The 27521-nt window shown below is 38.9% G+C and overlaps 1 protein-coding gene across 1 annotated transcript in view; it reads right to left on the bottom strand.

Annotated features, from left to right (window-relative positions):
• KIAA1109 (KIAA1109 ortholog) overlaps window positions 1–27521 on the bottom strand; it is a 252339-nt gene that overhangs the window by 45259 nt on the left and 179559 nt on the right. Inside the window, exons 54-69 of the mRNA XM_025204706.1 lie at window positions 25564–25669; window positions 21515–21612; window positions 20929–21114; window positions 20090–20258; window positions 18382–18593; window positions 16691–16889; window positions 15862–15921; window positions 13019–13051; window positions 12026–12252; window positions 11275–11475; window positions 10935–11065; window positions 8576–8699; window positions 7156–7265; window positions 4832–4922; window positions 3642–3704; window positions 1645–1889 (exon numbers count right to left, since the gene is read on the bottom strand). Coding sequence (XP_025060491.1) covers window positions 1645–1889; window positions 3642–3704; window positions 4832–4922; window positions 7156–7265; window positions 8576–8699; window positions 10935–11065; window positions 11275–11475; window positions 12026–12252; window positions 13019–13051; window positions 15862–15921; window positions 16691–16889; window positions 18382–18593; window positions 20090–20258; window positions 20929–21114; window positions 21515–21612; window positions 25564–25669 — 2255 coding nt within the window. The remainder of the gene's footprint in view (window positions 1–1644; window positions 1890–3641; window positions 3705–4831; window positions 4923–7155; window positions 7266–8575; window positions 8700–10934; window positions 11066–11274; window positions 11476–12025; window positions 12253–13018; window positions 13052–15861; window positions 15922–16690; window positions 16890–18381; window positions 18594–20089; window positions 20259–20928; window positions 21115–21514; window positions 21613–25563; window positions 25670–27521) is intronic.

Raw genomic sequence — 27521 nt, 5'->3', positions numbered from 1 at the left:
CCTGCTAAATTTGAGGCACTGTTATTTTGGGAATGAAAGCTGGAAGTGAGATTTGGGTTTTTTTGTTTGTTTTTTTAAATACCTTGGAATCTAATTTCAAGCAATTTCTGATCTGGAAAAGCACACTGAAAATGTAAGCTTTAAAGCTAAATGGGCATGAAGCTTTGGTCTTTTACAATAAGACAGGTAAAATGTGGTATTGGCAGCACTAAGGTAGAGTCCATTTTATTGTATGGAGTAGAACTATGGTGATCCAATGGCTCAATCAAAAATAGAAAAACATTCTAATGACTTTTTAAGGTGGCAGGGGAAAAAAGCAGGCACATGCAATCTGAAAAGGAGCTGCTTAATGTGAGGACTTAAGCACAATTAAGAATTCAAACTACTGGATTAAAAAAAGGAAAAAAAAATATCAGAGCTTGTACTCCTATCAATTAGCTTAAGAAATACATTATTAGAAGCCTCTCTTTATCCAACTAAACCTTTACATGAATGGTTTAACAACATATATTCTTGTGCAGACAGATGGCCTGAGAAACATGCTGTCAGTCACTGACTATTTCCCCTAAAGTTAGATCTTGTTTTAAATAAACATGCCAACATACAGAAGGATATGTAGGCAGTGAGATTTTATGGACTTCTTTCTTTTTGAGATTAATAAAGCACTCCTTTGGTTCAGAAATCTACGTACCTGAAGTACAAAACTGCAAACAGTGAGAGTCAATACTAGACTGAGATTCACTAATGAAATCGGCAGTTGTAGGGTACCTGTAGATGTACCCAGAGGCTGCTCCGACATGCTGCGATTACAGCACATTGGAGCAGACTCGAGTAATTGAGTCTGCTGGAGCATGCTAACTAGTGTGCTCATCAGCCTCCGCATGTTGTCTATCAGCATCTCGTCTATCACCATGCTTCAAAATGGTGACAGGGGAGCTTTAACAAACTCTCAGGGCCGCTGTAATTAAAATGCCCTCCCCCACCCCCAGAGCATGTATAAAAACTCCTGTTATGGGCAGATGGTGTTAGACCCCGTAAAGAAATATGATATGTTCCTAAATGAGATAAATTACTTAAATCACTATCAAGGGTCTTGTTCATTTTTTGAAGAAGTGGAAAATAGTAGAAAATTTAAACTACTGAGTTAATGACTAAAGCACAATTTGGCTCCTCTATAATAATTTACGGCCTTTCCTATACTCCCTAAGTATATTTTCATTACTTGAACAAAGATTAAGCACTAAAATCAAATAGAATTGTCCTGTTTTTATTTTTTTTTAACTCTGCTAATATATATTGCTTAATTTTATCTATTTTTATATCATCATATACTACGCTTTGATTCCATTGTAGAATGTGTAATCTTATTGTACGTTTTTACCAATAACCATAAATGATATTGTATTGTATAAGTTATTGTTAATTTTACTGTACTTTTTTTTTTTTAAACAAAAGCTGTAAATAAAAGTGATCATAAAAAAAATACCTTCCCCCTTGGGGGCCTAGACTTGTATCTACTAGAGGCCTGAACAGGCAAGATTTAGATCCTGGGTCAGTACCAGCTTTTCTAGTTCTAAAAATATCAACTTTTCAATATTTTCTTTTTATAGCCCTCATGAAGATTCCATTTTATAAACTGCTTACTGTGGTTTCCTATAAAAATAAGGCTTCTCTCTCTCATGGTCATCATCCTTCTCAGAGTCTTCACTGGTTGAAGACAAGCTGTCATCCCGTCGTCCCTCTTCAGGCTGGAAGGGAATGCTTGGTGAGTAGACTACTGGAGTTTTGGGTGAATTGAATACTGAGCATGATCCTTCACTAGGGGATGAGTAATGGGATGGACCATCAATGGTTACTGACAAAAGATCCAGTTCTGTCTCCTCTGGAAACTGATTGTAAAGAGACAAAAAGATATTAAATTTCACAGTTGCTGTGGGATTTACAGTGATTAAGCAGAAGTTAAAAAACTTAAAAAAATGAAGAAACCATTTAAAACCCCTTAAAGCTCAGGTTCCTTATACTGAACAGACAGAAGTGTTGGATTTAGGAATGTGTGGAATGAAACACATAAAAGAAAAATGAATAAGACTGGAGAACATTTACCATTGCGTTAGTAATGTGTTGAATTTATTAGCTAGATAATTAAACAGTATTGAGCTCTGATCAAAACTTTCATTTTGACAGTCCAACAGTTTGAATGTAAACACTTCAATGAAGTAAAACAGGTTTTAAAAGCAAAAAATGCACAGAATGCAAAAATCACCATGATCATCTGTAAATTAGAGCAATACATAGAAGTCTGTTAGTGAAAGTACATGCAAAGTGCTAGCACAGAATGTACAGTATTACCGTATCTTGTAGTACTATTCAGTTCTTTTTAAAATGTTGAATAAAATTGACATGAATGGTGGCAATTTCAGGGAAAATTTCTAGATGTGGCCTCCTAGATACGTTTTAGTGCACTTGGCATGAATAAACACCAACACATACAGGTAGGTGGACGATAAAGTCTGGTGAGCATTGGTGATATAGAACTGCATAGTGGTGTTTCAACATTCAAGATTAGAGTCTGAATTGAAATTCTTTGATAAATTTCATCCTACCTTCAGAAAGCTATTAGCACTCAACCCTTCACCCTTTTTATTATCCATCAATTTTTCCTAGCTAAAGAAAAGTGTTTAAAATTGATATAAAAATGAATGGAAATGTTAAAATATTCCATATTAAAACATATGTAAAAAGAAATCAGCCAGACATTCTGCCTTTCATTTTTCCCCCCTTTAGAAATTTGGTCATTTTAGCAGTGTTGGTGACCAATTAAACCAGTCCATTGTAAGACCTCTATAAAAAGAAGGGAAAAATTGGAAGGGAAAATGTTAAATGGTTTTCTTTCAAAAAGTGTCGACTTTTTTTTTCTAAAGGATGGGAGTTTTAGTGTTTTGCTCTCATTTAGTATAGCTCAAGCATCCTTTTAAAAAAAAATAGAGGGTTTTCATTTATTTTGTTTTATTTTTAAGTAGGCACCAATTTTGACAAATAACAGTTACACTGCTCCATTTTCACGGTTCGTGTGACCAGACTCTGGAATATACTCCCAGTGGGGGTGGTGCAGGCACCTACCCTGGAGATCTTCAAAAGGAGACTGGATGCACACCTTGCTGGGTTTATAAGAAATAAAGAAAAAAAATGATGCTTGTTAGCTTTACACCTTGCAGTTGTTTTGTATCAATGTTAATGCCTGCACTCTTCAGACATGCTGTAAAAATGATGAAAACGCAATGCAGAGAACTCTGTGGCAACACTTGTCTTGCAAATCTGGATGGTTCAAAGCTTGCCTTGAGGTAGTTATGGTCAGGGCTTGGTGAAGACTTTTGTTCGTAAATATACAAATATAACTTATTACTAACTTTACAAAGGCTGCAAATTCAAGGAATGAAATTGTGAGCAGACTTGGAGATTCATCAAAAATTGTGTGCGTTCATCTACATCTTTTTACATGTTTATATTTTCTTTAAATCTTTAAAAATGGCATACATTCTGCTTTGAAATAGCTGAATTTGAAAGAGACAGGCAACTAAGAAGTAGCTTCCCGGGAGGTTAATTAGTTGTATGGTAAAATATATGCTTCTGCTTACAAGTACCTGAAAATACCCTTCCCTGGGACAGCTGGATTGTTGGGCATTCCCCAAAACTCTTTTATTCGACTTAATTAAAAATAAAAAGAAAAATATGAATTAAAACAACTAATAGAATCTGAACAATGCAAAACCAATATAAAGGTAACATTTAAAGGGAGAAAAAATACTGTAATAGAAGAAAGACCAACATTTTACTAATGCTTGTTAAACAAATGTGTACGTTTCAAGAAAACTCTGAACCATTTTGCTTTTATTTTATTGATATCTATTGCCAAAACTGTGAGCACAGCTAACATACAAAATTACCATGCAACTATTGTAAACTCTGTTAAAAGTAGCAAAAAAGTTTGTTCGGGTTTTTTTTTGCATACATGCCAATTTCTGAATAGCATGAAGGTATACCCTTTTAACAATATAAATCAAATCTCACAAAAAAAAATTAATTTTTCAATGTTTCTATTGCTGTATTTTCTCTCTCACAACCCATATTTTTTTATCCAAAACCAGCTGGTGAGAAGTGGGGTTGCACTATATGTGAGAAAAATTATGAAAATTTAGTAGGGGGGGAGTGATGACAGCATTAACTGCCACAGATCTGGGAGCCACCACAATTAACACTGCCACCACACTCCCCTGCCACCAAATGTCCAGGCCCATGGGGAGCCCCCCTGCATACAGGATAGCCCCGAGGCCACTACAAGAGGTCAGGCCCAGCACGTAGGTCTAGAGCTGGCATGCTGGGTTTGCACGGCACCAGACTTGCTGCACCAGGTCCAACCAGCATGTGGCCCTGAACCTGACACACTGGAGTCAGGGCTTCTGTTCAGACTTGGCATGTAGCCACAGATCTGGTCCACTGGGTTACATCCACGGACCCCATCCAGCACAAAGGGTAGCAACAGACTTGGAAGCAGGTTTGGCTCCCTAGTTGCTGCTACCTCAGTCAGAAAGGACTAATCTTTTCTCTTCTTCAGGATGCCCTTCCAAAACAAAGTACAGGCTGTATGCAAGGGCACGCTGTATGTGAAAAAAATATGGTAATGTCTACAGAAAATGTTTAGGCAGAGTACTAAGACTGATAAAAAGTTTGATTTTTAAGTCTTTCTCAGGTATGTCTAAGAAGTTTAATCAGCATGGTCCTAATCATTACAGCAAAGCACACTAATTATTATAGTATATAGGGTATATCTTACAGGGTCCTGTATGTTAAACGTTACTCTAGGTCCAGGAGATGCTGCATCTACACGGATTTCTGGGAGTTCTTCATTGTCTCCTAGTCGAGAGCTAAAAGATGGACAAAAAAACCCAAAACATCTATTGAAGTTTTAAACTTAATGGAATCATGTACTTGTCTACAAACAGAATCATGACATTGCAAACTCACTGCTAAAAAGAAATAAGGATATAAGAAATAAGAAACAACTTGTGCTTAACATTTTATAAAAAAAATAGGTACTGAACCAGTAAATAAGTATTTAAGGCACACAAGGGAAAAAATGATGAAAATTATATTTGGCAAATAGTTTGCTGTTGGCTAATTTATCCTAAAATTTAAACATCTTTCTGGATTTGTGAAGTAGGGGCTAAGAGGTAAAAACAACAAATAACAGGAAGTGATCAATTTGTGATGAGGATTGCAAATAAAACTGGAAGACTGAGTTATTTTGTGATTGAGCAAAAAGAGAAAATATTCTAATCTTATCTGAAAAGGAAATTTGCTATTCATTTTCATAGATTTCATAGACATTAGGGCTGGAAGGGACCTCAGAAGATCACTGAGTCCAGCCCCCTGCCCCAGGGGCAGGAAGTAGGCTAGGGTCAAAGGATCCCAGCAAGATAAGCATCCAAACATTTCTTAAAAGAGTCCAGAGTAGGTGCTTGCACCACCTCCAGAGGGAGTCTATTCCAGGCCTTGAGGACTCGGACAGTAAAGAAGTTTTTCCTTATGTCCAGCCTAAAACGGTCTTGGAGGAATTTGTGACCGTTGGAACTTGTCATCTATTGGAGTGCTCTGGTGAACAGGAGTTCCCCCAGATTCCCTTATTATACTTATAGGCTGCCACAAGGTCACCCCTGAGCCTTTTTGAGAAATCTTAAATATTTGATAGGCCCAACAAAAAAGAGTACATTACACAACACCATACTTGTTCAATGATCTTTCCAGTAAAATCCTGAATCTCCTGAAGATGATTTTATTAAAAAGGGGAGGTAAGATGAGCTGGTGTTCAAATCTACATTGTTTCTGTCTATAGCAATACTAACTAGATCAGAAGAAACTTTAAACTTGCAAGAAAAGCAGCTGAGGAATTTATTTTGAATTATTTTGTTTAAAACAATTTGCTATTCTGAGATTGAAGAATCTGTTTTCTGCTCTGTTAGCAATTTTTTAAAGGTTTAATTCACCCAATATTTTGAACCACTTTGTCTTTCCCGAACAGGAGTTATCATCAGCTAGAGAAGATCCTTAGAATTATAAGAAATCCCTCCAGAACAGAACTTTGAAATCTGGTTCTAAGAAGTCCTGTGGGGTGAAACTTTTGCTCCTCAGTTGATCTGTTCCTTGAGCACATTGATAATCATGTATGCTTATTTTACTATTTATCAAGTGTGCTACCTTTTACTCTTTGTAGTTTTATTAGGCGAGTATGGCTTTCAGAGAATGAAATGGAGTCTGTTCTGCTTGTACATCATCTCAATATGGTTATCCAGGCTTAAACTGTTGTTAACGATATGTGAACAAGACAGTTCTGGATTACATGGCAGACGAGCTAAAACCCATTTCTTCAGCCTTCTTAATTTCATTGACAATTTCTGGTAAGACGCAGTCTGCACACATTTACTTCTATGCTTTAGACTGAAAGCACAGCAGATTTTTCAGCTTTAAATATGGACTAGAAGGCAAAACTATGGACCTTAGCAACTCTGTTAGGGAGATCAGATTTGAAAGCTAAGAACCATCCACATTGAGAAACTCTTGTAAGCAAACCTTTTGAAAAAGGTAAAGACACTCATCATCAAAGAACATATGAATAAATACATATCTATAGTTTCAGGCAAGGTTCTTTGAGTAGATGTGATATCTTTTATTAGACCAACTGAATAGTTGGAAAAAAGTTCTTGGCAAGCTTTCGGGTGCAGTCACCCTTCTTCAGGCATAGGGAGTTTCTGCTGTTCCGAGACTCCAAGGCCTCAGTTTTAGCTTCTTTCATTCCTTGGAGTCTTGTCTGCCTATGTCCTTAAACCAACACAGCTACAACCAAAAACCCACCCATCTATAGTTTCAATATAAAGCTATAGTTTCTATGTAAAACAATTTTAGCTTTTCCCCAACTAAAATATTTTAAAAAGTGAGATTTATAAAAAAAACAAACCCACTCCTTTTCGAAAGATTGTCATGAACACTTTTAAAGACACAACCACACACATGCACACCCACCCTTATCACAAATATACCCTATTCTAATTCTGTTCAAAATTTCATCCTCTCAAATGTAGTCATTTGCTAAAACCACTGTACCTTGCTCTGTCCATTCTCTTTAGAGGCGGTCTTCCTGAGGCTGAAATACTCTTAGATCGGTTATAGCTGGGTTTGTAGCCCAGACCCCATTTGTCCTTCAGGGAAGCAGCCTAAACAAAAGCAAAATAAAACGTCAAGGCTAATAAATACTGCAATTTGTACATGTATGTGACAATGTAGAAAATAATTTACAAAAATAAAAAGTATTTTACCCTGACATGCCAGTTTTGGGAGAAAAAAATTCTTTGATAAATAGGAGCTCAACACATCCCTTTGTAGGCTTTTGCTGTTACTTTCATTTTGACTTGTTGCTGAGCTATATGCCCACCTTTTACATTGGCTTCATATTGCTGTCAGGAAAACAGGATATTCTGAATAGTTCAGGATCCTTTTTGCCAAACAACTTCCCTCCATGTGCTACTGCTGCAGCTGCAATCAGCAAAGGAGCATGAGCTCCCACCAGAATATTCCCAAGAAAAGTCCTTGCTTTAGAATGGAGCATAATACCTTTGTCCAAAACAGCCCTTCAGGAACACTGGAAATGTTATTTGTCCAGGTTTCACACCAGGGCTTCGTACAACATTGCAGGTATTAGTCAGTGGTGGCACTGTTTGGTTTTGACATCATTTCTGCTTTGCTGTTTCTTCTTGTTGTTGTTTTAGGGTTTTGTGGTTGTGTCCAAATGAGTGCAGCCATGTGGTATGTGGTGCTGCAGACACATCTGTGGTGCCACATACTGCATGCATGTTCCGTTGTTCTCCGTGCTCCATAGGAGAAGCGCAGGGAAGAAAAAGAGAAGCTGTGCACAGGCCAGCAGCATGTGCTGCCCAAAGCCTGAGCCTGGCCAGCCAGTGCCACGCTTTGCTGCCGGCCAGACTCCGTGCAGCTGCCGGCCAGACTCCGTGCACTCCTCATTGTTGCAGCCCCAAGAGACCCCCAGAACCCCAGGTAAGGCTGCTGGGGCCTACTCCACCTGGGGTAACCTGCAGTGTGGCAGCGTGCGTGTAGCATGGGTGTTCCCTGGGGATAACTACTGGCAGCACAAGGTGCGCTGTCACTAGTTGTCCCCGGGGAACCAAACGTCTATGCATGTCTGGACCCGGACTATGGGACTATCTTTGATTCATGAAAACAGATTATAAATCCTGAAATATGCTATTGTTTTTACCATAAATCTAATAAATTACATGAGCAAACTTGGATATAACATTAACAGTTAAAAGATGGTACATCCAAAATTCTGGTTTTCCAGCTCCAATGATACAGGGAAAAAAAATTTCTCCCAGAAAGAGAAATGGGACATCACTTGATGTATCTAACCCTCTTTCTATCTTTATTCTTCTGTCTGTCATTTATCTATTTTTATTTAGCAGGTGGTGGAGAAATTTTCAAATGCAAAAAATGTATTACAATTACTTACCCTCATGCTGGACCTGCGTAGTTTTTTACGAACATCACGGCGGATGTCATTCACAGCTACTGACTCCAATTGCTGATAGCGCTGAATTTCTTGGTTTATGGTTCCTTCACTTGCACCTAGTTTTCTGGAGACAAGTGAGGCTAGTAAATTTTCCCAAATGGATAACCAGTGAAGTTTCACAGTATTTTCACTGTTTTCTTTATCAACAACACTTCTATAATTTCCAATATTACAGTTCTAAAATTTGTTCAAACAATTCTTTAATGAGTTAGTAACAGCTAGCTCATGAAAAAAAGTGACATACTTTTCCTATATAGGCTCAGAGGGTCCATTGTCATTTTACTATATAACTGTTCAAGTACAGTATTTGTTTATACGGTCATTTTTTTAAAAAGGTCTGTTCATTTTTAGCAGTCTACTACTCATCTTATTTAAGCAAACAGGTTAAGAGTACTGGAGCAAAATACAATGCAACAAGATATCAAACAATGTTATGATGTTCATAGAGATGGAAGAGGATGATCCGATACAGAACAACTACTGGGGCGTACAAGCAAATGGCTCCTAAAAAGAACAAAAAAACCCTTTTTCTGTACTTAAAAAACCCAACCCAGTAAGTGGGGAGACAACTTAAAAAATAGTGACGGGCAGGGGTGGGGGATTATTCCCAGGAGGAGGTGCAGAAAGGTCTAAATGATTCTCAATATAAAAAAAAAAAAAATCAGAAAGAAAAAACTCACTCAAGTACAAAAACGGTTTTGTGATGCTACAGTACATGAAGAACTACAGTACATGAACCAAATCATCACGTTCACATGGGACACAGCACTTAGTGCCACATATCAGCTGTGAACATTTAAAGAGTTTGTGTACAATTGGCTTACAGCTGACTGCTGCCAGCACTCAGGACAAAAGTATAAGCAATAAACAACATCCATTCTCCTTTATTTGCTACTTAACTAACAACAGAGTCCATATTGTCACAGGTGCTCTCACTTTTAAGAAATACTGCTCTAGACTTAAACATAACAAATGTTGTCATATGAAAGTTATACTTGATTCTTCCCTCAAACACTTTCAAATAATTTTTTTAATATTTTTCCTGTTTTATTGAATTATGCTACTGTGTATGAGTTGCATTTTATATTATTATCCAAAAGCTATAAAATAGTTGATTTAGAGGGGTTCCTTCCTCCTGCAATGAGCAGTATCTTACTAAAATAGAACTGCTTTGCAGCTGCAGTAAGTCAAAATCATACATTTAATAAAAGAAGTAATATAAATAATAGGGTTGTATAAAATTTCAGCAGCTGTTTCGTTTCAGAGATGTTTTGGGCTATTTCAGTGCCTGAAACACCAAATCCGAACCGAAACACAAGGCTCAGAAACATCTCCGAAATGAAACAAGGTATCTGAAACGTTTCAGAAATGTTTCGGAAAAATTCGGAGTTTCAGAACCGGGCTTTTAGGGAAACAGCTGTATGCTGCTGCCCTGCTGCGCAATTCTGCTCCACAGGGAGCAGAGATCCATGCCAGGCATCTCCTCGCTGCCACTGCCTGCCTCATGCTGCCCCGGCAACATGGACAGTGCTGGGCCCTGCTGTGCAACCTGGCTCCACAGGGAGCAGAGATCTGGGATTCTATGGGGCAGGCAGCGGTGGCGAGGAGACCCCGGTGCAGATCTCTGCTCCCTGTGGAGCCGAGTCACGTGACAAGGACCAGCAGACTTGCTCGCCGCTCTACGCTGCTTCCCTGTCCCATGACCTAGAGTGACAGTGATCAGAGATCCGCGCAGGGGTCTCCTTGCCTGCACAGAAGGGCAGCGGCCCTCCCCCGGACGAGCCACCCACAGCCCCGTCCTGCTCCCACTGGGGCCCTGCAGCCTGAGGCTCCAAGCCCCACCCGGCTGGGTAGGGCTGTGCAAAGCTTCCCTTGCAGCCTATTCAAAACAGATTCAGAGGAGATTCGACGAAAATGAAATAGGAGAGTGATCTGAAATACGGAAACGAATCACTGTCCTCCGAAATGGCCAAATCCGAAAGTGAATCGAAACAGCTGTTTTGCACAACCCTAATAAATAGTGACAGAAATATGGCCTGGTCTTAATATGGGAGCTGCTGATACAGTGATGCACAAGTACAAAATGGGATTATGGGCTGCTTGAAATTGAGGAAAATATCCAGAGGATTTTAGTGGGCACCTATGCACTTGATCGCCAATGCAGAAACCTTCCTCCACTGAAACTAAAGGCAGAGAAAGGCAAAAACCTAGATTCAGTCTGTTATTCTTAACACATTGAGGCAGGACTTATTTATTTAAAAAAAAAAAAAAAAAAATTTCAAGAAAAATCCAACTTACATTTAAGTCATCAATTACTTTTGCTTGTTCGTTGAGTTCCCTAATATCTACCAAACGTTTTACAAATTTTCTTCCTCTCTGCTCTCCACCTTGGCTACTAGATGTTCCCTGTCGGCGATGATCAACATTTTCCTATTTAAAACAAATGTATTATTGCATTAGATTCCAAATCAAACCACACAAACTCTATTTTTAACTAGAGATGCAATGAATTTTGCACCTTAAAATCAAAGCATGGCATGCAAAGAATCAGTTTTTAGTTTAAAAGGCAGCTGATTTGAAGTTTTCCAGTGATCCAAGTCCCATTATTTGCTTAAAGATGTGTTTTAAAAGCTACATACATGTCCCCATGAGCAAGACCTGCCCGCTTTCATATGTGAACTGCTAAACTGGGAAGAGTCACACATCGCTGACCCCGACAGATATTCTACAGGAACAGAGTAACGATGGTGTTTGGGGCTCAGACCCAGCAGGTGATTTACAATCCGCTGCCCAAATGTGAGCTTGTGTACATCTCCACATAATGAACCTTCATCTGCTTTCTAAATAATAAACATCCATGTTAGCAGTTTAGGGTACTCTCCAGAGCAGGTAACAGGTACTTGCAAAATGGAACTGAACTGTTCAAATATTTAATACGAGACTAAAACATGAAAAACTGTGTTTTTACTAACATAATTTTTTCCTAATTTGCTTGTAATGTTAATGACTTCCCAGCCTGCTAGAAGACAGCAACTAATGCCAAAATTTTGAAGACTGGGTACCTAAAGTTAAAGACTTAAATCACTACTTCAGCGTTTAACAGTAAAAGCCTGAAGGATCTGCAGGTGATGAATACCTTGAGAAGTAGGCTCTCAATATGGAATCATAAATCTAACCTAAGACATTCACCTTTGATACTGCTGACTTGACTCAATTTACAGTAAGGAATTGTTTGCTTTGCTTGCTTTGAATGCATAGGTTCAAGGCAAACAGATCTAATATTTTTCCTCCACCATATAAATCACCCAACAATAGGATCTCTGTCACATTTACTGGTTTGCCTAATTCTGCTAAATTAATTTAGAACTGTATTTTGATTGATCCACTTACTGCATGTATAGTGGGAGACATAGTATCAACCTCATCCTCATCTGACAGGTCAGCTATGTTTACAGAGTTGAGATCAGCAATGTCATCAACATCTTCTTCTCCTGTCAGTGTTGTGAGTGTGTTACCCAGAGCATTTAGTCTTTTCCCAATGTTGGGATCCATGTGAACATCAATACCACACATCTTCCATAACACATTAAGTGTCCAGGTTCCAGCACTACTGCTTTCTATTTCAAAATAGAAAAATAATACAGCTGATTGACTTCCCTCTTTAGTCATTCTGACACTGGATTTCATATCTGCTTCTGTAGCTTTGAAATATAGTTTGAATATCGTTAGCATTTATTAAGTGTATATTAAAGTTTCTCTAATTATGTACAAACATAAGAAAAACCTAATAAATGAAACAAAATAAAGGAGTTTTCCCAATGGATGAGAAGAAAATGAGAAACTGAATGGGATCACAGGAAAGCCGAACTGGAAGGGACCTCACAAGGTCATCTAAGTCCAGCCTCCTGCTCAACGCAAATCATCTGTAACTAAACCATCCCAACCAAGTGTTTGTCCAACCTGCTCTTGAAAATTTCCAAGAATGGAGATTCCACAGTTTCTCTGGGTATCCTGTTCCAGTGCTTGACCACTCTCATAACCAAAACATGTCTCCTAATTTCCAACGTAAATATCTTCTGCTGTAGCTTGAGGCAATTGTTCCTAGTCCTGTCCCCAGTGGTCATAGGGAAAAAGCCCATCTCCCTACTCTCAATAATCACCCTTCAAGTATTTGAACACTGGTATGAAATCCCCTCCCCTTCCCCGTCATCTCTTCTCCAGATTTCTCTCTCTCTCTCTCTCTGCCAGGTTCACCACACCAACAAAGGGATTCTAGTAACAGTGAAATCCAAAGGATGGGCATCTGAGTAAAGGATTCTGAACCATCTGCAAATTTGACTTTGAAAAATTATAATGCATTAGGGGGGAATTAAAACGGTGTACCTGAAGTATGTACTTTTGCATCATTCATTGTGCCTAGAAAATGGGTGAAATTATTAGCAAGTCAGAATTTTACATCCTTCATAAAGGGAAACTTTTTTTTTTTTTTTTTTTTTAAGGAGGAAGTACCTACAGCATAAAACCGCTGATTTTTCTTTGGCCTTGATTTTTCCAGAAAAAGCTAATGATTCTGGTTTGTAAGCATCTTTTATGTGGTATGCTCAACCGTCTGTCTATTACTGAGGTTGGGTAGTTTTGTTTGTTTTTTTTTTTTAAATCAATGGAGGTGAGAGAATGAACTGTTACTTTACTGAAAGGCTTACAGTTGACTGTTATAACTGTAAGGCAAAAGAGCCCCTGCAAGCTCCTCTGAGACACAAAAAGACATCTTCTGAATTAAGCAGCCAAAGCAAGAAAATAACTTTATTTTAAAAGACCATAGCCAAACTTCTGATTTTCAAAGTTCTCTCATATGCTGTATAGCTTGAAAGGCCAGGAAGCTTCTAGATGCCTGCATGGCTCCCAACAAGGCAAAGCAAATAGTGGGCTTTTCATAAGTGAGCAGAACTCTGCACTGCCCCTGTTAGGCTATGGAAGCAGAGCGGGAGGGAAACAAAATCAGAATGGAGAACCTAGGCTGCAGTTTTGATCCATACTTATACAACTATAAATCTCAGTTACCACCACAAATACATACCCTAGATTCACTATGGTGGATCTATAGCTACATATCACAATAAGGCATTAAAATTATAAAAACGTTATTTCACATTTTAAATGATTTTTGTAAAATGTTCTATACTCTAAAAAAAAAAATCATGTTTTCTTCAATAACATCAGTATATCTTATTTTGGGCTTTTTTCCCTTTCTTAATCTCTCTTGCTCCTACAAACATTCCCCACCTTGTCTATTCCCCAATGCCACTATGTATAATCCTTCCTTCTATTTGTCTATTTTCCTCTATCCCTACCTTCTTTTTTATTCCTTCCTTTATCATTTTGTTACTTCCCTTCCTTTCTCATAGCCTACTTGGTACTTCTTCCTCTTCTATCCACATGCTTATTCATGGCATGAACAACATGAAGAGCTGATGATGTATAGCACAATTCAGGTAGGACCCTGGGCAGGAGAGCTAGAGGTTCCTAGAGCAACAGCACCACTAATACAGTGGCAAATATTTTATATTGTCCATCAGAGCTGACTAGCCCATTTGTGCTTAGCATTTAAAGAAGCAGTAATGGGTACCGTTCATCAGAAATTCACCATTGTTTCTGAAATCCAGAATCTGTTTGTAGTACTGAAGTATGGCAGACCGACTATACTTCTTTTCTTCTACCTTTCCCATAGAAGAAAAATTCCAAGAATCAAGAAAAATGTTCAGTATGCCAGCAGCTTGTCTCCCTAGTTTCTTTCACTCAGGTGTTCAGGAGGCCTAGGGAACTGGGCATCTCAGAAAACAGCCACCCAAAGTCACAGGGAAATGGCCAGTCACATTCCAAGACAGCAGGGGTGTGCAAAGCAGGCCATATTTGATTTGGATTGATTCGGGGACGGTGATTTAATTTGTTGATTTGGATCACTGTCCCAATTCCATTCGACTGAATCCGAATCTGAAGATTCGATGCTGATTCGGAGAATCATCAATTCAGTCAGACACAGCTTTAAATGTTCTTTTCTACATACCTCGAGGTACCAGGTGCAGCTCATGAATGCTGAGATGGTGGGGCAGATGAAGTGTCCCACAGGAGCGTGGTGGGGCTCCTCACGTGCTTGGCGGTGGACCCGGAAGTAGTTCCGGTCCACTTCCAGGTCCTCTGCAGAGCGTGCGGGGGAACCCCCCCCACCCCATTGGCTTGGCAATCGGCTGCAGGGGGACCCCAGGTGCACCCCCCAGACCCAGAAGACACCAGTTGCCGAGCTGGGGGTGAGGGTGGAGGGTCCCCCACGTGCTCTGCAGTGGACCCGTAAAAGCTTCTGGTCCACTTCCAGGTCTGCCGCCAAGTGTGTTGGGACCCCCACCCCGCACTCCCATGGGATGCCCCACCATCTCAGCGTTCATGAGCCGCCTGGTACCTTGAGGTATGTAGAGAAAACATTTAAAAGCTCTCTCTGAATCATCAAATCTCTCCAAATTTATTCAGAGGGTTCCGATTAATTTCAGAGAGATTAAAACGTTTCCTGATTCTATTCGGATTGGGAGATTTGGCTGCCGAATCGGTCCGAATCTCCACCAAATCGAATCAGCGACCAAAGCTTCGCATAGCCCTACCAGACAGCAGACAAGTCTGAAGAGGCAGCCAGCTGGCTGCCTGGGGATTCAAAGGAACTGGTTGGTTGTACTGCTGGTCAGCTGTGAAGTGGACCAACCCAAGCTGCAAGGAAAGCCAGCCCGGTTAGTGAGACTATGTCTGCTCCCTAAACTAGCCCAAAGCTGATGGGGAAACCTGGCACATAGGCAAGAGTCAGAAGTTTGGATGGAATTGATATGTTCCTTCAGAAAACCATTCTGGAAAAATTCCAGTGCCATAGTTAAAGCCAGCTGAAAAAAGCATCTTTAAAAGTTGTATTTGCAAGCATTTTACACTTATGATGCAGGTACCAATGATGGTTTCTTACAATCCTTTACTAACTTCTTGTAGCTAAAATCTAAAGACTAGGCTACAACAGATTGAGAAAGATACTCATGGACAATAATAACTTGAAAAATAGAAACAGCTCCAACCCAAAGAGGCAATTAAAAACAAAACACAACCCAAAAACACAATTACAGTAATTAAAACAAAGCTATCCAAAGTCTCACAAATATTTTATTCCCATAAAAACTGAATGTAAATAAGTACTTTACCTGCTGCAGCTTGTCCTGTTGTTCTAGAACATACTTCATAGGTACCATCCGGCACAACACCTATATACAAAGTAAAATATGCACTGGCTAGACAGATGTTTCTTATCAGATTTGCAAAATTCTACTGATCCATTTGTCCTACAGTTGAGTGCATGCACTCTTTTAAATGCACATTTAAAAAAACATGTGCATGAATGCATATACACTGCCATCATAACAAATTAGAGAGTGATTTTAATTCTACCTGTCAGACATTTTCTTGATAATTTTGTAAACTGAAACAGACTGATATTCAAAGAGCATGCACTAAGAAATTTTCCTTAGACTACCAATAAAAAGACATATTTAACTGCAAAATTGGAACGTTTTAAGAAAGCAACTTGTTACAAATATTATTTAATAAATATATTTAAGTCTTTTAATGCACTGAGTCATTTTAAACTTTCAATAGAACACTGATCTGATTGTTATGGTGATGATGACAAATCATAAAACAATAAAATAAACTCTCCTGACGTGGTCAAGAGAGGGGGTACTGAAGAGAAAATACTATATTCTGTATATTGACATGCTATTCTTGGAAAAAGGAAGTCTGAAGTTTAAAGTTTTAAGGGTACTAAAAGTCTATCAGGTATAGAAAGGGATCCACATAATGCTGTATTTGAGTTTCAAAATGCAATCATTTCTTTCACAGTCTCTTTGTGAATCTTCAATAGTTCTCCAAAGCCTAGGAAAGATTAGAGAGGACTGTGTGTGTGTGTGTGTGTGTGTGTGCGTGCGCGCGCGCTCCCCTGTCTCTAGAGCCCAAGACAAAATTAGAAACGCTTACAAGCATTCATGACTAGATCCCCTCTTATTTCTGGTTTCCAGTCATCCCAACTTGTCTCAAAGCCATCAGCAAAACGGATACAGAAGTTTTTAAAATGCCCTTTGCTAACGAGAGACTCTGAAGAGCAGGCGGTGATTAATGTGCTTTCAATGGTCAGGACTAGAGCAGACCCAGTGTCGAGATCTGCAGTGTGGTTAGACTGTAAAAAAGAAAAGAAAAGAAAAAAGAAATAAATGAATTGTACAGAAAAAGTAATTTACTGGTAACTACAGACTCAAAATGGTTCTCTACAGGATTTTTCAGTTAACAGGTTCATACCTTTCTTACATCTTTCTCTATTTTGCTAGTAATATAGAGAGTGTAATATAGAAAGTTTCAAAAGTGTCAAGTCCATGCATACAACATCCTGGACCCTGTCCCTTTCAGTCAATGCAGCCTATACAGTTGTCAGCAACTAACAACTATTAATTTATTATTTCCTATCCACTATTAAAATCATCACTATGAAATAGTTAACCCTGATGCTGAAATATGCATAGGCTTGAAAGCAGATACTCAAGGCTTATGGGAGAGAAGAGGGGAGAGGGACACAGTTGTACCAGGCCCCCAAACCTGGGATCCCCCCAAAATTTTATTTTTAATTCACATTAAGATATAATGAGTAAGATAATAATTGCAAGTAGCATGTGTACATATAAAGCAGAAAAATCTCAATAAATTTATTTCCAAACTTATGAATTCTACTTAGAATTTAAGTAGAATTCCTGTAGTCACTATTTCCAAAATGAGAGGTGGGGGCCTCCTCCTACCAAGAGGAACCAGGCCCCCAAAATTCTCTTATAAGCCTTGATGACACTACAGTAAAATAGTTAGTCCCAAGATATGGCCTGACCATTAAAAAGTTCTACACACATTCCTGAGAGGTTTTGTCCTATTCAAAATATAATGATAATCACCACCATTGCCTTCAGGACATAGAGCCGAGTTTTCTAAATGGAAGCTAATAAGTGAATATGAAATACCAAAACATTCCTGAATATAAGTTGAAGCTTACAAGTTATATTCTCTTTATAGAACTCTGTGTAAAGTATACTGGCCAGGACTGCCTGAATTTTCCCTACCATCTGAGCTGCATGTTATAGCTAGTAGGAGGTATGTCTCATGAAACTCGTTATCACCAAGGACTCAGAAGAGAAATGCACTTGGAAGTCCCATGGAGTCAGGGGACTCCTAGGCTATGAGAAACATATACATACACACACGTACACATATACATATATACATACACACACACACATATATCTATATAGATATAGAGAGAGAACGCGAGAGCAAGAATGACCTTTGAGGAACATGACAAATGCAGACCAAGAAATACAAGGGAAGCATGCAAAAAAAATTTTTTCCACTTTGTAAAGCAATCTACCTTGGCTATGGAGGTACAGTCTTAGGAGCAGCTGATACCTTCCTTGATGAGGAAGCTGGAAAGCCCAAACCTGAGCCACAGCTTGCAAATCACTCCTATCACCTCCTTTCAGAAGAACTTGAAATAATTTGCTATCATATCACACTTTACACTTTAGCCAGCTTTCTATGTAAATTGTTTACTTAATACTTGATTCTCATCTATTTATAACTCATGGCAAGACTCTCTATTGAAAGCCTTGATACAAAACAGGTAAAATTAATACCTGTGGTGCGTTTGTGATGGGAAGACAAATTCCCAAATCATTCACAGTTAGCTGAAGGAAGAGAGTCCCAAAAGCTTGAGCAGATGTTTGCTGGATTCCAGGTAACATATCTACCACTTCTTTTGTAGCCATATGAATATCCTTATGCAAAGCCAGTCTCTGTTCATTCCAGTTGTCATAGGCAGCCTTGTAATTCAGCCAAAACAGCACAGCTTTGGGAAAGGAAATAAAATGGTTCAACAATGTTGTTAGTTTCAATTTGCTGAAGTTTTGTTTTTTTGTTTTTTGCTTTACCTATGTATATTAAATATTGTGGATGTACATTTATATACATAAATGTACATGTATGCATTCACAGCTATTCCCATAAATTTACCATCTTTTCTCACATTGAACACATTCCCAAATATAAACACACACACTATTTTTGAAACGCCTCAGGAAAGATAGAAACCCCCCCCCCCCCCCCAACCCATCCCCCCCGCGGAAAAAAAAAAACCCCCCCCCCCCCCCAAACCTTACCTAAGTAACTGAGGCCTGGGGTTCTGGAGCTGGGGATCATGCTCTGGGGCTGGGGGCCATGCATGACCCTGACCCTGAACACTGGCACGTCAGCACTGAGACCACAGAGCAAGGCCTGTTCCTGTGTGCTGGCACTGGGGCCTGATCCAGCCTGCCACTGATCGGGCTGTGCAACAAGCCCAATCCTGGACACTGACACTGGGGCCCAATCTGGCACACCAATGCTCAGATTATGCAGACAGCCTGATCCGTCACACAGACAGTGGAGCCTGATCCTGTTCACCAGTGCTGGGGCTACACACCAAATCCAATACCCTGAACTGGCTTTGAAGCCACGTGGTGGGTCTGACTCAGTGCATGACCCCCAAGCCAGTGTATGGTCTCATACCTGATGCACCAGGTTTGAACCAGCACAAGGCTCCAGAGCCAGCATGCAGGGCCAGTCCCAGTATGCCGCGTCTGAGGCCATATGCTAGGTCGGACCCAGTGCTCTGGCTATGGACCAACCCCATATACCAGCCCAATCCAGCAGATGGCAGTGGTGGGTTGGTGGGGAGGAAACAGTGCCAGCATTACTTGTCATGGCTCTCAGAGCCACAGAAATTAATGCTGCTGCTGCTCTGTGTCCCCTCCCACTCCTGGCCATCAAACTTCCAGATGCATGAGGAATGCTTTTACTCACATATAATGCACATCCCAATCTTCCCCAGTTGGTTTTGGGGGGAGGGAGGAAAGGTGCAGATTATATGCAAGAAAATATAGTCTTTCCTGAAAGTATACATTATGTTTATGCTGCAAGAAATGGAACAAAGTCTTGTCCCTACCATTTATAATCTAAGTTAAAACTCTCATGTAGTTAAATGGTCATATTCCCAATTTCCTCAAACCTACTTGAAAAGTAGTCAACCCAGCAATAGGGTTCTTGTTGTGGTTTGGTTTGTGTTGGTTTGGTTTTTTGCTCTTAATACTATTAACCTGCTAACATACAGTGAAATTCCCACCCACATTTTGAAAAGTAACCTGTTATACTTACTGTTTTAGTGTCTCTCAAGTTACAAATAAATTAGGCATCTTACTTTCAGAAAGAGGAAAAGTTTAACTGAGTAGCAAAATAGATTTGCAGTAATTCTCTCTCTCCCTCCCTCTCTCTCTAAAATAGAAATAGAAACACAAAACCCAGCAGTACCTCTGTCAAAGGCCACAGGCTGGGCAAAAACAATTGGCCTGTTCAAAGTAATAAGCACTGCCTCCCTATCTGATGAACCACTGATTTCCTCTCGGAGAGCATTTCTTAATCCTATTCTTGTCTTAAAGTAAGCAACTTGATGGAAGTCAGAACCAGCTTCTTCATACACCTTAAAACATTAACAAAAATACAGTTAAACATTGACAAACTTAAAAGACAAAATAAATGTAATACGAACTCTGATGCCAAACAAAGAAGACAGTCTGCCCCTTTTTTTCCTCTCCATACCATCCAATATTCTTTAAAAGATAGTGTAATTCCCTCCTAAACACCAACCTAAACTTTGTTCTCCTGGGTTATTCATAGAATGTTAGACAACATAATTATATGCAGATCCTCGATGAGAGTACAGTCAAATTTAACAGGTATGTGTTGATTATCCAAACTACTGCAAGACTCATACAATTAAAAGGTACTTCAAGGTGACAAATTGATTTAAAAAATCCAGGACATGCAATTACCAAATTAAAACAAATAAACTAGGTCAAAGTTTAGATCTAGCACTTCACAGTAAATGTTACTCCTTTGTCTTAAAACCCAATTTTAATACTAATTTTAAATGAGGTATTTTTGATGAAAAAGTCAATTAACTTCTACGTAAAAATAGGTGCTGAACCTACTCTGTTGATAAACGTCAAGTGATTTTGATTGTCCAGCAAAATAAGATTAGAATACTTGTTTTGGTTTTGTTTCATAGTAAAAAAATACTTGGCCTTCATTACAACAAATAATATCACTGCTAGGCTAAACTTACTTATGTAAAGCTGCTATAAACTAACCTGATGTTTAACAATTTGTCCTAATGCCAGGTTTAAATCCACTTGGCATTTACCAAACAGTTTCAGATAGCTGGTACTTCCTGGCATTGCTTTGGTTTGTAGTCGGTTGGACAGCTCAAGTTCTATCAATCCAGTTTCAAATCTCACAGCCCTCATCGATGGAGTTGTGGCTGTCACTTGAATTCCCTGGCAAACAATGACGAAATAAAGTTATTCTGAATCTGCTTCAAAAAATATTATGAGGGAGTGATGGGAAAAGGAAGAAAAACAAAAGGAAAAGCAATAATAATTTTTCCACTGTGGTTTATTATTTGGAATTTTAAAAGGATCATAAGTATCAGACAGATTTCTTCCTAGTCTTTCCTTAATAAATTAACAGAAAATCCTCTACTTGCCTGATATTAGACCATATGAATAATAATTATAGGAGAACTTAAAGCTGCAGAACAAGGTTACCCAACTCTTCACTTGTGACCACTCTGGAAAAATTCTGTTATCTTAGGTTCTACCATACTGCCATGTTAATTGTAATTAAAAAAATATGGAACCATTATCAACCTGAGTAGTTGTTTAGTAATAAAATTACCTTAAATTGTAGGCTCAAAGAGTACAGGAGAATTTTTGGTTTCTCTCCATCCGTTGTGCCATCATGTTCATTCCAAAGAGGAATTGGCTGCTCCCCTCCTGTACATATTAAATAACTGTATTTTCAAAGTTTTAACAGATACAACATTTTTTTGCATAACACAGAAATAAAGTCTGTCTTGTGCTAATCTCTCAAGTTAGCCTGCTTTCACAGAAAAGTATGTTCTGAAGTGAAAAGCTATAATCAACATAAATAAGAAAAATTGAAGAGAATAAGAACTAATTTGCATGTCTCCTCAGCTTGTTATAGAAATGAGTTGTATACATAGTAACCTGTTACCACAGATGAACATATCGTTTGTCTAGCCCACCCTTCCCCAAGTCTCTAAGTGGCAGGCATCTCCTTTGCCTTGTATGAGGTTTCCCACCCCCATTCTATGATGAGCAGTATTTCTCTTTCACTACATGCAAGGTTCTGCATTTGTTAGCAGCCAAACTTTTCTTACTAAATGAAACTCCCTTCATTTGGCTCTACTGTATTGAATACTTCCTATCTTTCCAATTTTGGGACTTTGGCAAACAGGTTCATTAAATCAGTACGTTTCCCTAGATCAGTGGTGCCCATCTTTTTCTCCCCCCTTGGGCAAGATGGATGGTACTCAGTCTATCCATGGGTTAGAGCCAGCCAAAAGGCTGGATCTGGCACTTGGGTCAGTGAGGAATGGCCTGTCCGTGTGTGTCTGTGTGTGTAATTGGACTACACAGGGGGAAGGAGAATGGCCCAAATCCAGTCTGGCTGTGCAGGGGGTGAGATAGGGTGTGACCTGGGCCCAATCCAGCCACACAGGGCTTGGGAATTTGGCAGTGGGGGAGGAATGGCAGTATTACTTGCCACTGCTCACCCACCACCAAATTTTCTGACCCATGGAGAACTCCACAAGCCAGATGTCCTCCTGCATTTGGCCTGCAGGCCAGAGGCTGAGTAGCCCTGCCCTAGATACTTATTGAAAGTAACAAGTCTCAAAATGGACATCTGAAGTGTTCAGATGATTAGTTTTGAAAGTTGGAGATGTGATTCTTAGTTAATTATTCTGGGTTCATCAAGAAGTTTCTAATTCCTACTATTTTATTCTTCCAATTTCTTTGCAAGTTAATATGTGACACTGAAATGACACCTTTGAAAATACTGAAAGGACATGATAGATGCTGCAATCATGTTAATATAGGACATTCAAGGTAACAGTCAAATTATTTGCTTAAATTAGTTTGATGGCAGGGCACTCCTTTGTGTTCGGTGTCTAGCACAATGTGGCCCCATTCCATGCACGTGTGTTTGCAGATTTGCCACAATACAGACAAACATTAGTAGTTATAAATATCAAAAAAACAGTGGCTACTTCTACAGTCTAAAAAAAGTGAACAAGCAACTTTGTAATAGACTGTATAGCTGAAATGAGAGGAGATTCAACTCTAGTGAGAGAAATGTTGCAAATGGACTTAAGTCTTTTTCAATTTAATTTTCTAAACTTCTCTATGAAATTTTAATAGAATAATGACAAATATTTAAGCTTTTTTTCCAAGTATTCTTATACTACTACACATTACGAACGGTTGCCTGGATTAAACATCAGGCTGGTAAATTTTGCTTCTTCTTTCCTACCCTTCTTAAATATTGGTACCACATTTTTTCTGTCATCTGGAACCTCTCCTGACTCGTATGATTTATTGCTTTTCAGAGATTCAGAGATTTCCTCCACTAGATCTTTTAAGTCTCCTGAGTTCATCTCATCCGGACCTGTAGATTTATATATATTTAGCTGTCAGGTATTTGGTTACCTTTTTCTATTTATTCTTTGTTTGTGGTCTCTCCAACTTTTAAATGTCTGTTTTTGGCATAAGAGTATATTTCCATACTTTCTTCAGGCTTTTTTTTAAATAAAAAGCTGAATTAAACTAAACAAGGCAAATAAAACCACCTATCTTAATTACTTTGGACTTTTTTCTTTTTTGTTTCTCATTTTGTTACAGTATTCTCTCTCACATCCTCCTCTACACACCTATTTATGGAGGTTAGTATTTCTTATTCTCCTGATTATTTTATTTTGGCTTTGTCTTGACTCCAATTTTTCACAAAGGGATTATATATTTTATTTATTTATTTCTCCCTTTTCCTGTTTCTGGTGCAATTCTCATTTCTTAGTTTTTTTCACTCTATCATTTTAGCCATAAATTATACCATTTTGTTGTGGGGGGGGTTTTGTAATTTAATTCACATCACCTCTTAACTCATTGTACAGGTATTATTGGAGTTAATATCATTTGCTTCAATTTACACAAGCTTTTTAAAAATTTTGTAATGTCCTAAAAAGACTTACTATCTATAACTATTACTACCTATAGCTACTTATAACCAATATTAATCCAACTAACATACACCGATGCTTAGCAGAACAGATTCTCAGTTCTCATTCATTCATATCAGTGCAAGAATTGAAGCATAACATCATTTCCTGCAGCTTTTGGGCCAAACTTTCTACAGCAAACTGAAATGCCGCTAAGATGATCAGTGACATGGTATAGCTGCATTCACCTTTTGCTTCTGTTTTTTATTTTCAACAATAGATGAGATCCTTCAACTGATGTAAACTCAACTGGGTAAAGATTGTTAGTGGAACCAGTTTACACCAGCTGAGGAAGTGTTTTTAATGTGATTTTGTAACTCAAAAAAGCAGTTTAACAAACACATTTTTGCAAGGAGAACAAAAAGCGTGCTAAAACTATTGTTGTCAACCCCTCTACTACAACAAAACAGGGACAAGTTTTTTTCCCAGTCTACCCTGACCAAATATAGTCTGCACTGGTTTGCAGCAATACTCAATCACCTTTCTGAGGAGAAAACTATTTTTCCTTTGTAAACTTCTATAAAGAGGCAAACTAATCAGGGAGGATAGGGAAAAAGCCCAGAGAGACCGATGCTAATGTTGTTTACTGCCAAGTGACCACCAAATAATTCACAGAATAGGAAACACCCTGGCACATCTCTCTCAACTGTGACTGAAAGAGCACAAAAGATCCAGCAACCCAGGAGAAAATAAAATAAAAGTCTTGATATCAAGAATTATGACAATATTACTAGGCAGACAAGGTTCTTTGGGTAGATGTGATATCTTTTATTAGACCAACTGAGTAGTTGAAAAAAAATTCTTGGCAAGCTTTCGGGTGCAATCACCCTTCTTCAGGCATAGGAAGTCTCTCTGGGGAATGAGAGAAGCTAGAAGTATGACAGGATGTCAGTGAGAACATAAACAGGTAAAAGTAAGATATTTCCTTTTTCATAGACAGCCTCTTTTCTACTTTCAATTACCACTACAGAGTCTCCCTTACTCATCTTTGGCTTCCCCCCACCCACATCCCTTCCCTGCTTTACATTTGTTTTCCTAATTTTTACCTATTTCCATTCTCACTGACATCCAGTCACATTTTTAGCTTCTCTCATTCCTTGGAGTCTCAAACCTGCAGAGGCTCGCTATGCCTAACAAAGGACGACTACGCCCGAAAGCTTGCCAAGAACGTTTTTCCAACTACTCAGTTGGTCTAAAAAAAGATATTGCATCTGCCCAAAAAACCTTGCCTGCCTATGAACGTAAACAAACACAGCTGCAACCAAAAACCCCAAAACAATAATACTAGGCACTTCTATGACACTTTTCACAAGAAAAGTTCAATATACTCTTCAAAAGCAGCCAATATTATTAGCCCTGTTTTACAAGCAAGAGAAGGAAGCCATCTGGCCAGCGACATCCATCAGGCCTGTACCAGAACTGTTACGATCCAAATCCCCAGAGCACCCTAACCCCTATTCTGCTTCTACAGATGGCACTCAAAATGTCACCAATGCTTCTGTACCATCTAATACAAGGTCTTTTTTGTGACCCAATTACCTCATACATGGTACAGCTGGAGGGTATATTTGGTACCATATGCACAAGTTACCTAACCATCAAGAAAAGGCTTAATTTTTAGGTAAACCCTCAGGTACTTTTACCTTACCTGAAACCTTCTGTATGACTTCATTAACTTCCTTCATGAACACTTTCTGTACAAATACTAAGTGATTTAGAAGGTCAGTTGTGAGATTGTGTTCAAAGGAACCAACCTGTCAGAAAATAAGATTGTAGAGGGTTTTTAAAACATAACTAGCATATCTATTTGTAAGTGCAACATTCTTTACTTTTTTTCCCCCAGAATAACAAAAATATAGTTACAATTCAAGAAACCCGACTTTTTAAATTGCAACTTTTCTGTATGTAAATACTTCTCTTTTTTTGGTGGTGGTGGTGGTAAGTGCCAATAAATATGGACCTACTTGAATTGTGGTGAAACAAAGGGTTTTTCATGGCCCGCTTGGAGCATGCAGAGCCAATTTTGCAGGCATTTTGTGGCAGCCCCTCAGCACCGATTGGTGGAGAGGCCCTGACAGGGAGGCAGGATGACGGGACAATTGCCATCTTGATAGCTGGCTGCCCTTTGTGCCACTCTGCCCCTTGGCAGAAAAGGCCCTGGGTGGGGGGAGGAGGACTAGGGGATAGCCACCATCTTCCCTTCATGCCACCCCACCAGCCAGCACCTTCCCCTCCCAGCAGTGAGGACTGCTGGCTCTCACTGGGTTGGGGGTTTTTTTCTTGATTTCGCTGATTTTGTGGACAATCTCAAATTTCACAGCTTCCAAAAATATACAAAACCATGAAGTAAGAAGGTTCCAGCAATATATATGGGAAACAGTGCATTATTTGGACTATTATCTTAGAAACACAAAGTGTGAGTTTCAAATAGTTTATATCAAATGTCTAAAGAAGATTCAGTTGTTCGTAGCATGAAAATATTAAGCGTAATTTAACCAACTGTACACAGGCTTAGCTGAGGCACAAGCAAAATGGGTGAACTGCTTTAATACCAGAAAATAAATAACTAACAGAAAAGGTCAGGTTTATTGACTCTAAAAAAGACCATTACCTAACCACCTGGGAACTACAGAAGTAAAACCATGATTGGTGCACGCAGCATCTAGTAAGCTTAATTAACTTTGATCTCTAATTATATTCCGTAAGAACAGATGCTTTGCTTTATGTTCTTCAAACTTTTTTGTTTTTTTCCAAGCTTGGTAAAAAAAAGTATTAAAAACAAATATTTCCGAATACCCATTTCCCTCGCTTTATGCTGTACGTGCATTCCTGGAAAACAGTGCATAACTCAAATTCACATAAAGGGAACCCACTTTACAATGTAACACATAAGGATACCTTCCAAGACCTCAACTACACTGACCCCCAGACCCATTTCTACCACTTTTACAAGACAGTTTTGGTACTCACCAACAGCAGACACTACACACAAGCACAGGGGACTGGGATGACAACTACAGAAACACATGTTGCAGACAAGCGAGGAGCAGAGATCCACACAGGAGGCTATATCAACTCCCACAGTGCACCACACAAAGCACCTGACTGTGGGCTTCCACCACAATTGCATAACAGTGAATTTGCTCACATATAACACATTTTTGGTATAAAAAGGGCCATCGCATAAGAGTGAGTTCACACATACAGAACCTGCATAAAGTGAGGGAAACTTGTACTGGTTTCCCTTAAAATAATGTGTGTTACCAATTTAAAAAAAACCCTTTATAACAGTTTAGAACGCAATCACAACAAGGTTCTCTAGGAAGGTCTGTCTTATAGCGGAAAGAAAAATCCAGCAGTAGACTGTGAGGGACATCAGAAATCTCAAACCTGACTGCAGGGTTAGAGATAAGAAGCTTTACACCACCTCAAGAAAAGGAGATTCCCAGCTCTCTTTACAGCCTTTGATTGGTACAAGCAATGTTTCCAAAATGTTTATGCTATACCAGATCTTCCCTTTCTAGTCTATTTATATACACAATATAACATCCAGTAAGGTTACAAGATGAAATTACCTCTATGGTTTACCATGAGATGTCAACTGAT

Source organism: Alligator sinensis, unplaced genomic scaffold, assembly GCF_000455745.1.
Source record: "Alligator sinensis unplaced genomic scaffold, ASM45574v1 scaffold150_1, whole genome shotgun sequence".
Classification (NCBI taxonomy): Eukaryota; Metazoa; Chordata; order Crocodylia; family Alligatoridae; genus Alligator; species Alligator sinensis.
This window is presented reverse-complemented; position numbering and strand designations above follow the sequence as displayed.